Source organism: Podarcis pityusensis (genome assembly GCF_964106645.2).
Source record: "Podarcis pityusensis genome assembly, chromosome: Z".
NCBI lineage: Eukaryota > Metazoa > Chordata > Lepidosauria > Squamata > Lacertidae > Podarcis > Podarcis pityusensis.
The window spans coordinates 24,280,704-24,295,805 of NC_138044.1; the positions used below are offsets into that span (position 1 = coordinate 24,280,704).

At 41.6% G+C, this 15,102-nt stretch overlaps 1 protein-coding gene across 7 annotated transcripts in view; it reads left to right on the top strand.

The window, feature by feature from the left end:
• The window catches only part of LOC308468051 (centrobin-like), an 82,672-nt gene that overhangs the window by 44,409 nt on the left and 23,161 nt on the right, over nt 1–15,102 (top strand). For 3 of the 7 annotated variants that reach the window (XM_080990003.1, XM_080990004.1, XM_080990005.1), the window contains exon 3: nt 11,313–11,562. The exons of 1 other annotated variant lie outside the window; for it this stretch is intronic. In XM_080990003.1, coding sequence (XP_080846129.1) covers nt 11,313–11,334 — 22 coding nt within the window. In that variant the 3' untranslated portion in view covers nt 11,335–11,562. Of the gene's footprint in view, nt 1–411; nt 578–6,264; nt 8,062–11,312; nt 11,563–15,102 lie in introns of those variants that run through there. 3 more of the 7 variants (XR_013981412.1, XM_080990002.1, XM_080990001.1) reach the window with 2 other exon arrangements.

Consider the following 15,102-nt stretch of genomic DNA (forward strand, 5'->3'; position numbering starts at 1 on the left):
AAATCCCTGCACACTTTACATCCAGGGTGAGCAACCTTTTGGAGCTTGAGAGCTACATTCCCTGTGAGCAAAAGTTCTCAGCCTCCCAAGCTCAAAAATAGTTTTTGGTGAGGTGTGGAAGATCAGATCCTGCAGCCAAACATATTATGAGTGGGATTTGTTGTGGAAGCTGTTGTACCCCTGTGAGAACAGGATGCAGAACTGGATGGGCTTTTGGCCTGATCCAGCAGGTCTCTTCTTATGTTCTTATATAATTATCAATTTCACTAGCGTCACTACCCTGCAGGTCAAAGGCTAAAGGACAAACAATGCTCCTTTCCCAGACTAGATGCTATAGGGGTGAGCAAAGAAGGGTTTGCTTGCAACAAGTCTTATTACATTCTTCTACTTATTACATCTTCCAAAATACAGGCAGCTCCCACGGTCTTCAAGGAAACACTCACTCTAGAGATGACTTTTAAAGAGCCAGAGAGTCCCATCTAAAGATTTGAATTGGCCCTTTGAGAAAAGCGCTTCCCTCTCTTGCCCCCTGCTGTGACTTTCATCTTTAATTCATTAAGCACAACTGCACTTAGTGACGAAGAGCACCTGATGAGCTGGCAAAGTTCTCATGTGCTTTTATGCAAGGTTCCCTAGAAATAAAAAAGTTGCTACAGTAGAAATCACATGAAATCCTATTCTTCTTTGTTTGTTGCTGTGTCAGAAGCATACAGTAGGAGATTGCACAATTTGGGATAAGCATTACCCCCTCCCCCGCCCATCCCTGTTCTCTTTGGACTAGAAGCAAAGAGACCCAGGTACAAATGCCCACTCACCTGCAAAGCTCATCAGGTGACCTTGGCACTGTCACCCTCTTTCCACCAAGCTTACCTTGCAGGGTTGCTGTGAAACTGCTCAGCAGAATGATATGAAACCTCTGTTCCTGGTGTTAGGAAACGCTTATCTACAATCAGGTTGATACCTTGAACATTGTGATTCATAACTTGCCTTCCAGAAAAGCTAGATACATACATTTTTTAAAAAAATGAAAGCTCAGACTTGGGGCCCCTTGCAGGCATTAGCCCTAGTGCAATTATGCTGATTATACCATTGATAATCTGCCCTTGCTCCCTGCTGAAATCCTGTAACAGTGTAACTTCTTATACCACAAATGGTGTGGTTCATTTTTCTTGTTTTGCTGCAGCCCCTCCGGATAGCAATAATGAGGTAGCACTAAGGAAGCATTGCAAGAACAAACTAAAGTGGAATAAGCTCACCACTAATACACTATTACTGTGTCAAGAACATATTGCAGAATGCACCTGCAATAAAACACCAGTCTGGAAGGGCCCATTAACAACATCACACTGGCCCCAAGTGTCATGGTGGGATCTATATTGTTTTATTTCAGGCTCCTTTAAATAAGTTATGTGTTTGCAGAAGTGGGGACATATTCCACTAAATTCATGGGTGCCAGATCTTCTCCATAATTCCTGAATTTGGTAAAAGTTAGAATAAATCAAGGTTTGCTTAAACTGCCAAGCACGGAACCCCCTGGATATAATTTTGCTAACAAGGCAATCCAGCTCAGCAGAGGCAGCTGGATGGGCCATTAGCATAGGATGAAGTCCAGTGATGGCCCATCAAGGAAACAGTCAGGGGGCAAGACTGCCAGGCAAAGGAGAGTGGAGACCCTCTTTGCTGGGTGCTGGTGGGCAGAGGCAAAGGTCTAGTTTTGGGTTTCAACTTTGAATGAGGCAGGCTGGCCAGAGGTCCTTGGAATAGCTTAGCAGCAAGAAGGAGAAGGAGCAGCAGAACTCCATGTGAGCTGGGGATGACTGGCTGGAACTAAGAGACGCAAGGAATGGATTTTTGTGCCCTTAATGGGGAAGCCAGTCCCCCATATGATGTGAATGCTCTGTGATCCCTCCATTTGGGGAAAGGTATAAATGTGTAAATAAAACCATATATCATAAAGACACTACAGTCTCTGATGTGCCTCATTGTACCCAAAGGGTACACAGACTCTGGTAAGCGCGCCTGCAACCCCTGGAGTCTCGCACCACTTGGAGATTGGGGTGGTGTGTTACAAAACCCATTCAGTGTGTCACAGGTCCTACTTGAAGGGAGGCAGCAAGTCTGGGTTATTCAGAATTCTAGCATCCAGAAGGAAATACAGAGAAAAAAATTGGAAGCATCCCTGTGAACTTGGACATGGTAAGCCTGTTTTACATTTCATATTGCAGTATCCTTTCGGTGCCACCCTCCTTATATCGGCATCACTGCCGCTTACCTGGGGAATACAGAGGTGACGCAGGGCACTGGTGAGGTGTAGGCTGTGCAGGACCACTGACAGAGTCTAACTGGTGCTTCTCCCTGGTGCGTCTCTGCAGCCCCCATGTAAGGCCTAAAAATGACCTCATGGTATAATTGAAGATATGTTTAGTATGCCTAATGGTATGAATGGAGATATGTCTGAAGTGTGAGTACAACCAGATGGTATGTGACACTGAAGATAAAAATAAAGATAGGGACTGCTTGATTCTGAAGATCAAGATAGACATTGCTTGATTTTGAAGAAAACAGGAAAGATGGACAAACTGGTGGAATGGACAAGCAGGATGTGCCGGATGAAGTCACAGGACATGTAGAGGACATATTGAAATTTAAAAAAAAAACTTCTGAAAGGACATGATGAGTCAAAGGACATGCAGAGGACGTGTTGAGACAAGTAACCATTCTCAGAGGACATGCTGAGACAAGTTACCTCTGGGTTAACCCAGAGGAAGAGCCGGACTGTGCTTTATGTGCGTGCCTGGCCCAGCGCCTGGTCCAGCAGACAGCAGCCGCTGTTCTCAAAAGACATGTTGGGACAAATAACTATTCATAACTATCTGAGGAATCAGCCTGACAACAGCTATCATCTAGTCCAACCCCCTGTAATACAAGACAATGCAGCCATACGAGGACCGAACCTGAAACTATAAAACAGCTGGTAAAAGCCTGGTACAGCGCGTTGCTTACCTGCTGCTGCAGAGGTGGCCGTCCACAGACTTTTAAAAAAGATTGATCACCTTTTTTAGTGGGTCCATCCATCTGTTGAGTATGAATGAAAGGAGTGAATGAGTTGTTATTAGTTACTACCACCATAATCAACTACCTCTAATCAATAAAAGGGCTATTTCTAAGATTTGTGCCATTTTGTTTCTTCTTGAAAACGCTCTGATCTAAAAGAATCTCCTGTCATTAGACTTATGACAGAACTGGCGACGAGGATGGGATCAGTAGCAATTTGAAAGATGGGAGGATGGGATCAGTAGCAATTTGAAAGAAAAGATATAATGGCTTCTAAAAAAATATTTTGCGGGGGGGGGGGGAGTACCTAGACGAGCAATGGGGGAGGACTCTAAAGAACAGTTGAAAGATTTTTTGTATGGGGAAATTTTTTTTGGGGGGGGGGAATCAGACCAGGAGGAATTGGGATTGGCAAAGTACGCCGAAATCAGGTCATGGCCACAAATGGCTAAGAAATATAAAGAAGGCTTGGTGCTGCAGGAACAGCCCATGAGCTAAAGATGTTGGAAAAAGAGGATGCCTCTTTAAGAAGTGAAATACAAACTCTGCTTGAGTATAAAACAGGACAACCAGGTGAAAACTTAGGATACACCTGGGAAGATAGAATAAGAGAGCGCTGCTCTTAAAAATGAGATACAAACTCTGCTTGCGTATAAAAAGAGGGAGACTGAAAACACCCAGGAAGAATATACCTGGAAAAATAAAGTCCTAGAAACCAGCAGACATGCTGGATAAGAAAACGGGGTAAAAGATCCTTTACAGAAAAGGGACATGGCATTATGTTTTATGGAAGATTTGTTGGATTGGCTTATACATAATGCCCAGAACCAATGAACTTTAATAGAGTTGAACTCAATGAAATGGCTGCACAAGTAAAGGTTTTGAAAATCTTGGTAAAAGGAGGAAGAAAAAAATTGAGAAAGTAAAGTGTGGAGCATATAGAAAAGGAAATGCTGCAACAGAAGCTTCTCCTTCAAGGAGAAAACCTGTTAAAAATGATGAAGATGAAGCAGAAAATTTACATATGGAAATAGAACGGAAGGTAAATGAGGGCATATAAGAAAGACCCATGTGAGGGATTTGATTTCTTTGGTTGTGATGATGGTTGTGAGGACGATCCCTGTTGTGTTAAGGTATTCACAAGCCTCAGTGTTACATATGGGGGAACAGGAGAGCAGGGCAAAGACAGTTACAGACAGTTACTGAAGTACAGGAACAGATGACAACTGGGGAATTAAGGGAATTAAAAACCCAAGTAGAAGGGGAAAGTTCTACTGTAGGAAAAACAGTTAAGCTGTCAGAACAGATATCGAAACATGGGCTTACCCCTGAAGAAGTTAATAGATTAATGAGAATGATTAATGGAATGGGAGAGCATGTAAGCACAGTCCTACATTTAGGAATAAATTTAGCTTTAAGGGATTACATGGGGGAGACAGGTCTCCCCAAAGCTAAAAAGCAAGTTTTGTATTGGACTTAAAAACCGGAGAAAGATCCTATTGCCTTTTGTTTATGCCTATATAGATATATATACAGTGGTACCTCTGGATACGAACGGGATCCGTTCTGGAGCCCCATTTGCATCCTGAAGTAAACATAAGACGCAACTGCGCGTGCACGGATTGTGTTTCACCGCTTCCGCGCATGTGCGTGATGTCATTTTGAGCATCTGCACATGCGCGAGTGGCGAAACCTGGAAGTAACGCACTCCATTACTTCCGGGTCGCCGCGGAGCTCAACCCAAAAATATTCATCCCGAAGCCATTTCAACCCGAGGTATGACTGTGTAGATATAGATATATGGGAATGTATTATGCAGATTTGATAGAGCCGAGGAGTGGAGCAAATTGGGAAAATAGTAAAATGGAAGAAGTAGCAAACACAATACAGGATGTAGATGTTTTAAAAATGCCCCTTGATGGAACAAAAGTAGGAATAAAATAGATGATAGGAATCCAGAGACCATACTGGCCTTACTCATGGCCATGACCTAGACATTTGCAAGCAGGTTTATATCAGAAATTTGATAAGGAATATCACCCAATTGCGTATGCCTCTAGAAAACTGAATAAGCTTGAACTGACATATGATGAATGTGAAAAGGCTTCTACTGCCACTGTTTTACAGTGTACAGTGCCAGGCTTTAGTTCTACCAAATTAGCTCAATGGACTGTTTATTTAGCACAAAAGGGTGTGGTGTCTGAAACTATTAAAATACCAGTCCTTATGGTATCTATTGTAGAAACTGGCAGTACCTATGATTGTTCACCTGTGCTCCCAACAGAAATTGTGAATACACCCAAAGGCGAATGGAATTCACTGTCTGAAAGCAATTGTGTAATATTTATAGATGGAAGTTGGTATCAAACTGGCTCCCAAATAATAAAATGGGCTTGGCTTTTGGCAGGAACAGAATGATTCTATTGTGGTATTATTGAAGGACAATGTAGTGTACAAGATGCCAAAGTCTTGGAAGTGATATCAGCCTTAAGACAGAAATCTGAACTCTTACAAGAGTGTGATAAAAAAAAAAAATGGGCTAAAGATAATTGGATGACAGGGAAAGGAAAGGTAGAAAGATTAAACCAGACCAAAAAAAAAAAAAAAAAGAATGTTGAGAAGATTAGGGGAAAAAATCTGGGAAGGATTGGGATGAAAAATTGCCCACTGTATTGACAGCTATAAGAAGCAGCCCAAGAGGGATAGCAGGATTGTCCTCCTATGAGATATTATTTGGATTTAAAATGTCTTTGGGATTTCCTGTCACAGTATTGGATCTGGAACAAATGGAAGAATCAGAAATTAATTTCTTACAACTTTTAAAGGAGAGTGAATTTATGAGGCAAGAAATACATGAAACTTGGTTATAAGCAGATAATTTGAACGAAGCAATTAAAAGGGAAAATATTATGTTACCAGTTTGCTTACAAGTAATGGATATGATTTAGGAGCCAAGCAACACCTTGGTGGTGGGGTCCATAAGCCATATTGGATTTTATTTATCCCTGTTCTTGTCTTATACGGATGGATGGTGAAAAACAGAAATGGGTACACTGAAATCAATTAAAGCCTTTTCAATTTCTCTAGATTGATGCCTGATGAAGGATGTTGAATAATGATTATGTATTTCTCCCCCCCCCCCTTTTTTTGGTCTTTTTCTTTCTGTGTCTGTGTGACTCTATGTTTGTCTTTTTCTGTGGTCGACCAAAGAAACAAGAGGATATTGAGCTCCAACATCTGAAAAAATGGGAGGACCTTTACCAAGTGTAATAAAGGAAGTAACCAGAAACCATTATCATTCGCCAGCTGAAACAGGGAATAAAACACTATCCCTAATAACATTAAAACACAACCAACGTACATTTCAAACTATTTTAGTACCAAGAAAACATCCTGTGGTTGTGTTTACAAGAAGAGTAGGGGAAAGAGAAGAAGTATTGGTGAAATATCCTATGTTACAACCTGCATTACTTAGCCATTTTGACCTAGAAGAGGAAGAAAAACATTTTTGGTTTATTTCCACATCATTTAGGTTATTATTCTTAGAGGATTGGGATTAATACCTTCCTGGAAAAAATAGTTTGTGACAATACATGGTGTTTGGGTCTTCTTTAGTATAATTGTATATGCAAAAATAAGGAGAAAAATACTCCTTCAGTTATTAAACTTTGTCATGAAAGATGGAGGGCATTGTTTTAACCCTTATTGCACCAATAGGATATAAAATTCAGTATGTCAGGCTTAGATGTGTCTACCTCTTTGCCATTTTGTAGAAATTATACCAATGAGTTTTATGAATTATTGGCAAAATCTAAATTATTTCAATGGAAACGAGCCCATTCCAGAAGGGATTTGTTGGATACAATCCTGGGAGGAATAGGTACAAGAACAGGAATTGCAAATGCCTATGATATTGAGATACAGGCAAACAAGTTCCTTAGGACGATTACAGTTTCAGATACTGAGATTGCAAGGAGGTGATACAGTTGATTCATACAGGTTACATTTGTTGGAAGCAGGACTCTCAGAAAGAGCCATGCAGGCTATGAATAAAACATTATTTCAAATACCATAATTTTTGCACCATAACACTCGCTTTTTTCCTCCTAGAAAGTAAGGGGAAATGTCTGTGCGTGTTATGGAGGGAATGCCTATGGGTGGCATGCCTACGGATTTTCCTCCTCTAAAAACTACGTGCGTGTTATGGTCGGGTGCGTGTTATAGAGCGAAAAATACGGTACTTTATATAAGAAATGAAACTGCTGTGGCTATATGATACTTTACAGTATAACAATTGGCGTGGAATTTGTAGGAACATGTCCATATGTTTTTGCTAGGGAAAAATGTAGAAGGGGTTCTTCGTGCAATGGGTTTACAGAAAAAATGGGCAACTATTGATGTTTTGTATCACCTAGCTATTTATAAATGGGGAAAGGATACGTTGTTTATGAGAATAATATCTTTGTAAAATACCACTCAAGGCAACATTAGGAGAGGAGAAATATGTAAAGTTGCAGCAATTCCGGTAGTTACGGACAAAAACTGTATTCGATGGATATGTTATGTGTAAATCTAGTGTGGGCCTTATAAAGGATAATAGGACTTTTGAGCCGAATAGAATATGTAATTTACAAAGGTTAACAAATTAGTAATAATGAAATACGAATCTGCTCTTACTGAATATCATTGGTGGGATATCTTTTATGGCTACTCATTGAAAGCTTCTGCTTTTTTTCTTTTCTTTTTCTTCTTTTTTTTTGAAATCATTTATTCAGCTTACTGTAATTTTACTGTCATTACTTTTATGTGTAATCATATGGTCCTGCATCTTATTTTGATGCTTACAACGTATTAATACTACTATTCAAGTATGTACTGCATTTCTTAAAGAATATATGTGATTTATTATTTATTAATAAATCAAGAAGGGGAGTCTGTGAGGCCTAAAAATGAATTACCTCCATAATCAACTACCTCTATAATCAATAAAATGGTTATTTCTAAGAAGATATGTGTCATTTTGTTTCTTCTTGAAAACACTCTGATCTAAAAGAATCTCCTGTCATTAGACTTATGACACCCATCCTACTCCATCCCTTCTAGCTAAGCTGCAGCAATATCACTGTCAGGAGGGCAGCTCTGCTTCTGTATTAAACCAATTAAACAAACAAGGGAGTTTTCTATTAGGGACATGAAGGAGAAGTTCATTTTGGTTTACATTTTAATATACACCCGCCTAATTGGCACTTCCCAATAAGTACGCAAGCCAAAATGCAGCATTCCTTGGAAATGTGCACTGCTCTGTATTTTACTGTGCAGTGTTCATCAGCCAATACACATTTCCAAAAATGTGTAACTTGAGGAAACCTGAGCATGCAGATTTACATATTAAGGAAAGTAGCATGCTTGCAAAAGTGCACATCAAAGGCACAGTTGTGTACAGGAATGCACATATTAAGAGAAATGTACATTTTTTAAAAATCACCCAAAGTAGAAATGGGCAAACTGAACTTAATACTGGCAAAACAAGAAACCGAGAAAAACTAAAATGCATAGATTTTTCCCATTCATACTTTTTATGTTTTTTGCCTTGGCAGATAAGTGTCTATGCCAATCAGCTGATGGTCAAAGCAAAGGGCTAGGGACTAAGTCCAACCCGCGCCCCCCCCCATACCCAGCCAAACAAATTATCACCCCTATTGCCCATCATCTGCTTAGGCAGTATTAAAAAAAATAATAAAAAATATGTGTGCTGTCTCAGCTCCTGGATCAGGCTTAAGAACAAGACACAGAGCCCCCTCCCCCTGCAGACCATATGAGCCCTAGCAAGCTGAAGATAAGTACAATTCCAATTGCAAACAGTTCTCAGCCAGCTAGATCCAGGCAAGTGTCACTTATAATTCAGCACCACTTATAAAAACTTCAGGAGGAACATGCCAGAGGTAGTAAGCCATTAACCAGGATGATCTACAGCTGTGTGAGCCAATCCTAAGGCCAGTTCCTACTTCCCATTGTAGAAGGTATGAAAACAAAATGGAATGCATTTGCAAACCATGGGTGGGGTCAAGGGTTGGCATGTCAGGCACCTGCTGAAGGACCACAAGAGCCATTGCTCACCTGCATTCCACAGAGGTAGCTGGTCTTTAGAGCAAAGCAAGGCAGCAACCCAAAGCCTCCTTTGTTGGAAACAGCTTCCCAATATTGAGCTATACTCTCAGCAGCATATTTCAGTCTTGAGGGCTTAAAAAAACTGATTGGCCTGATACTGTTAGTCCCGCCAGCTTTAATGAGCTGTCTATTGCCTGAAGGGCTGTTGCCTTATTCTGCAGCTGCTGGTTATGAGGGTTGCCAAAAGGGGTGTCTCCTGAGTTGGAAGAGTTGGACAAAGCTGCATCCTCTAAACTGGGCAATCCAGCAGTGGAGGTCGGGACGCTGAGACCTCTTCATCAGAGTCCACCTCTAAGGTGGATTGTAGATTCGTTGCCCAATAATGTGACACCTTGAGGTTCTGCAAGAAGACATGAGAAAGGCAAGAAGCAAAGTGGTGATCCTCCCCATTGCCCAAACTGAGATTACAAGGGGTTTGCTAAAGGTATCCTTTGAGAGACATGGTTGAGAAACCGGTACGCTTTACCCAGCAGCAGTTCCCCACTGAGGTTAAGTGTTGTCTTGGGTTTGAAATTGGTTCACAGAGCTGAAGAAAAACCTTGAAATCTGGAGCTACCTGGCCAGCCAGGCAGCCAGCCCCCCCCCCCAATTCTGTCTCATTCCCACACCAATTGCATTGCAAGAGTAAACACACAATACAGAGGTCCCATTCGTAAAGAAGAAGAAAAACAGTCTTCGTTAACAGTTTCTTCAAATTTCTAAGGATGGCTTCAGATCTAAGTCAACGTGGTAGCTAGTTTCATAGCTGCATTGGGCAGAACCGAGGGAAGCGAGATAGACAGCAAGAAAGAGGAAGAGGGGAGCTTGGCACTTTGGCAGAAAAGCACAAAGTGTATTTCCTCCGGACTATCTGTTAGTCTCAACCCTACCTTCTGCTGACTACCCATGGCTATTCATTTGATGAGAGAAATTAGAGGATTATGCCCTTCTTAATCCAATCTGCATGAATCAGCTAGTGTGTATGCACACAAACACTACCTTGGGTCACCCATCACCATTTGCATACAGCACCTGAAATGTTGGTCAAGGATTAATGCAGATCTTGGACCAAAGAAAAGGTTACCCACCTCCTGTTCTAAAGGAGAATTATGCTCTCTAGCCAGCTTTTTGAGCTCTTTTGTCCTGAATTCTGGCAAAAGCAACCAGCCCATTTCTTCTTGAAGGCCTGTTAAAATAAATCTGATAAAACAAGTTCGATCAGCCAAGCTCTTTGGGCCTGCCACCCTAACAGGGGACTCAGCAAAGCAAGCACATTTCGCTCCAGGAAAACATTTTATTTAATAAAGTTGACTCTGGGCTGAGTGATGTATGCCATCTGGAGATTATATACTGAATGGAGACACAGCATTCTCTCTCCACTTACTCCCTGCTCTAGAAAGAGCTCAATAAAAATACATTCATAAGTTCAGGGAAGGTTTATGTCATATCCGCAAGAGACATTTAAACTGGATTTTGAATAGGTGGTGACATCACACAGTCTGCATTAGGTCGCTCAAAATGTTAACATTTTTACACTTCCAGATAATTTAATAAAACACAAACTGGGAATTGGCAGTGCAGCTCCATACATACTCATTCGGAAGTAAGTTCTATGGTGTTCAGTGGCATTTGCCTCAAGGTAGGGATTCTGGAGAAATTCAATTCAGTTCACATTTAAAGGCAACTCTGTGAAATTTGCACTTGTGTGTGTGTGTGTGTGTGTGTGTGTGTGTCAAATTGTTATTAAACTTTATCTTTACATATAAATTCCAGATTCCAAATTTGTTATACATTTTTTAAACCTTGACCTTCTGCCTTTCTTTCCATGCTGTTCTTAATCCTATTTACATACTGCATTCTAATAAGCATTTCACCTAAGACTTATTCTTCTATTTCATGTATTATCATTTTTCTTCCACTGCTCATATTTCAAATCCTGCTCGCAATTTCATCTGATTATGATATTTTTTTCAGATACCCCAAAAAGGGCTTCCATTCTTCCGTGAATAGTCCATCATGTTGGTTCTTATTTTTGCCATTAGTTTTGCCAGTTCTGCATGGTCCATTCACTCTAAAATCCATCTTCTTTCATTGGTGTTTTCTCTTTTCAGTTCTGTGCGTACAAGATTCTAGCCATTGGATGACTTCCTGTGAGGCAAGATAGCAAGCACCATGGCCGCACCAAGCTCATGGGGACTACCAGCACCTCCAGGACTGGGATTGCCCCAACGGCGATCCAGCAGAGCTTGGAGGTCTGGAGGCCTCCAAGCTAAGCAGACAACATAGCGGGGGGCCCACCCCATCCAAACACTTACCACCCTTCACCGCCACAGCCCCCACTGCAGCCACCAAGAGAGTGAGGTAGGAGGGGACTGGGAGACCCAGGGAGGCCATGTAGAAGCACACAGCCCAGTCCAGACTTGGCACCCACCCAATCTCTCTGGTGACTGGCACTAGGGTAGTGGGCAGGAGCCCATCGAGGAACCGCATAAAAGGTATTGCTGTGCGGGCCCTCCCCTGCTGGCAGAGGGGTGCCACTGTCGGTTGGAAACGGACACAGGATCCAAAAGTTTTCTTTTCTTATACTTCATGTTGGTTATTTTGTATTTCTCATTCTCTTTCTGATGGAAAATAATTGTTGAAGTTGAAATTGTAAAGCCAACAAAAATTTATTTACAAAAAAATTCTTAATTTTTAAAAATATTTGTAAATACTTTCTTACTTACTTATTTAACTCTCAAGAATTAAAATGGCGGCACCCATAAAGGAGCCCTGAACCAACACAGGACACTTCCTGGGACTGCCACTTCAGCCCTGACTTCCTCTTCTTTTTTATTTTTTATTTCTCATTTTTTAAAATTAAATCGGGGGGGATCTCACAGATTTTTTTTCTCCCCCTGCCCTCCCATTATTATCATCACCTTAAAAAACCTTTTTATTCCACTTCATTGTTATTGCTATTGCTATTGCTATTTTCCCTTTCCCCCTTTTTTCTCTTTAAAGAGCACACACACATATATAAAATAAAACAAATAAGTAAATAATAATTTGTTTCCCTCTCAAAGGGGTTTTTTATATATAGTCATACCTCGGGTTACAAATGCTTCAGGTTGTGTTTTTTTGGGTTACGGACCGCCAAAACCTGGAAGTACTGGAACGGGTTACTTCCAGATTTCGGCGGTTGCACATGCGCAGAAGCACTAAATCGCACTTTGCGCATGTGCAGAAGCGCCGAACCGCAACCCACGCGTCCACTGTACTTTTAATTTTTACTTTTATTATTTTATTACACACATACGCACGCACACAAACACACACTTTCAGATATCACCACCTCAACTTCTTTAGTTTTTGTTTCAATTGATTTGGAGTGGGTGTTATGAGGCACCTGTAACTCTGCAAGTTCCTCAGAATGAAGTGGTTGAGTGGGCATTTATGGGGTAAGGCAATCTTGCATGCCTCTTTTGACTGATAATTTTAATATATTTTTGTAAACCACTTACAGGTTTGTGGTATATAAATTTTGTGAAATAAATGCCAGCGTGGTGTAGTGGTTAAGAGCGGTGGACTCGTAATCTGGTGAACCAGGTTCCCTTCCCCACTCCTCCACATGCAGCTGCTGGGTGACCTTGGGCTAGTCTTTGAAGTCTCTCAGCCCCACTCACCTCACAGAGTGTTTGTTGTGGGGGAGGAAGGGAAAGGAGAATGTTAGCCGCTTTGAGACTCCTTCGGGTAGTGATAAAGTGGGATATCAAATCCAAACTCTTCTTCTTCTTCTACCTTCGAATCAGGCTGTCTCTCTGAATGATTCCTTGAATGATTCCATACATTGGCCCCTTCCAACCACTCTGCCTTGCTCCTATAACAGTTCTGTGTCTCTGAAGCATCCATTTGCCTGCAGCAGAATCAACTGCCCACCCCACCCCCCCACTGCCTGTCGAATCCCTGGATGAGTCTGTGTTGGAGATACATGGACTCATGCAAAATACATGGAGTGTCCTCATTTCAGGCTAGGACCTTCTTATTTTTCCACATGTGATGGGTGTGGCGGGGAGGACTGTAGGAATGAAATGCCTCCAGTGTTTTACGGGGGTGTTTTTTCTGGTGGGGGTGTTTAGGAAACACTGGCTTGATATGGGGTAGAGCAAAATCCACCTCCTGAGTCATCCAAACGAATTCAAAGACCTTTATAGAAAGATTTCAAGATAGTGGGGTAAGGATGATGAGTGAGTTAGAACCACAGCAACCTAATAAAAACAGTTTTCTGGCCTACTATTTTGGATTTTTTTTTTTTTTTGCATCCCTGCGGATGGCAGCTTTAGATGTTTCTTCCTTCCAAACACTTGTTAATTCCTCATTATTTCCCCCTCCAACTGTTGTCATCACTAGCACTGTAGAGCCCCCTCCCACCTCCAGTGTGTGTTGACTGACAGCTTGATTCTTTCATCCCCAGAAGTGGTGATTTATCTTTTATTCATCTCTGCACATTAAGTGCCTGTCAGGCTGCCAAAGCATTCTTTGTCTCTTCCATACAGATTTATCATTGTTAAGGGAACTGTGGATTTAAAGGACATGACATAAGTACTACCATCACCAGTTGCTTGGAGATCAGCACTGGTTTTCACAGAGGTGTGGGGCACAGGCAATGTGTTCTCCCAGGCAAGTCCTTTGGAAAGAAGGGAAGACGGACCCTTTAATGTCTTTTGTTTTGGGCTCCTCCAAGTGACCTGGTTATTGTGCATTCACCCTGTGTCCAGTATTTACTGAGCATTTGTTTCTATTTGTTTTTGCGGGAGGCTAAATGACAACGAGCAAATTGGAAGTGGAACATCAGAGATCATTTTGTTTGCAAGGGTTATTCCTGTTAGCTTTCAAGTCAGATAACAAAGGGTCTTGGTGTCAGGTGTTGCTTAGCAACCAGGCAGAGTGGTATGATGCTTGCTGAGGGAACATATACCCTGATTGGTTGTATCATTCTAGGAAGGTTTCCCCTGAGTAGTTGTCATATGTCTCCCTACTATAGACTGAACTGTAAAGAAAGACAAACCCTCTCTGTTTATTTCTTCTGAAGTTATACACTGTTCTTGTTCACTTTACTCAGTAAAGTATTATCCATTTATTTTCTCTCTGGATTCAGTATGCATTATTCAGAATCACATTCAAACGGCAGTTTATTCTGTTTTTACAAAGCCTCCCTAACTGTTAATTTCTACATTACATTTCAGCTTTCACACAATGTAAAAGCCACATCTGGAACTAAAGTGGAATATAGCAAAAGTTTCGCACTCATTTCCATGTTATTAGCAAATGGATTTTTTCTGGAAGCAAATGACGTGGACATGGGCACTAAACTTGCACTAAATTCCACGGTAAATCCAGAAGCTATTATGTTGTGTGAATGTTCAAGTGTAATGCAGAACTTAACAGTTCGGGGAAAGTCATGAAAACAGAATAAACTTCCATGTGAATGCAGCCCAGGTCACTCCCAGAGGGCTAGATTCAGCTAAGTCAGGGCAGTCCAACTTTTCATACCAAGAGTACTTTACACAGAACCTGCACACTGCATTGTCACAAGGGGGGGGGGGAGCGAGCCCAAACTTTGACAACCCCCGCCACCGCCCTTGTGCTACCTTCCTAAAGCTGGCTAAGTGAGGCATTGAGCTTTGGGAAGGAGGCACAAGGTCCCTGGCAGGGTGCTAGAACTCTCCCACCTCTTTCCCAAAGCTGAGAAAGCGCTACCTGCCTAGGCTTTGGGAAGGAGGCAGGAGGACACCGTCAGAGCCCTCATGCTTCATTCCTAAAGCTTGCAGTGCAAGAACTGGGGGGATGTCAGATGTTGTCAAGGGATGCCAAAAAAGGCCTCAAGGGCCACATAGTGAACCACTCTGAGCTAAGCAGTTC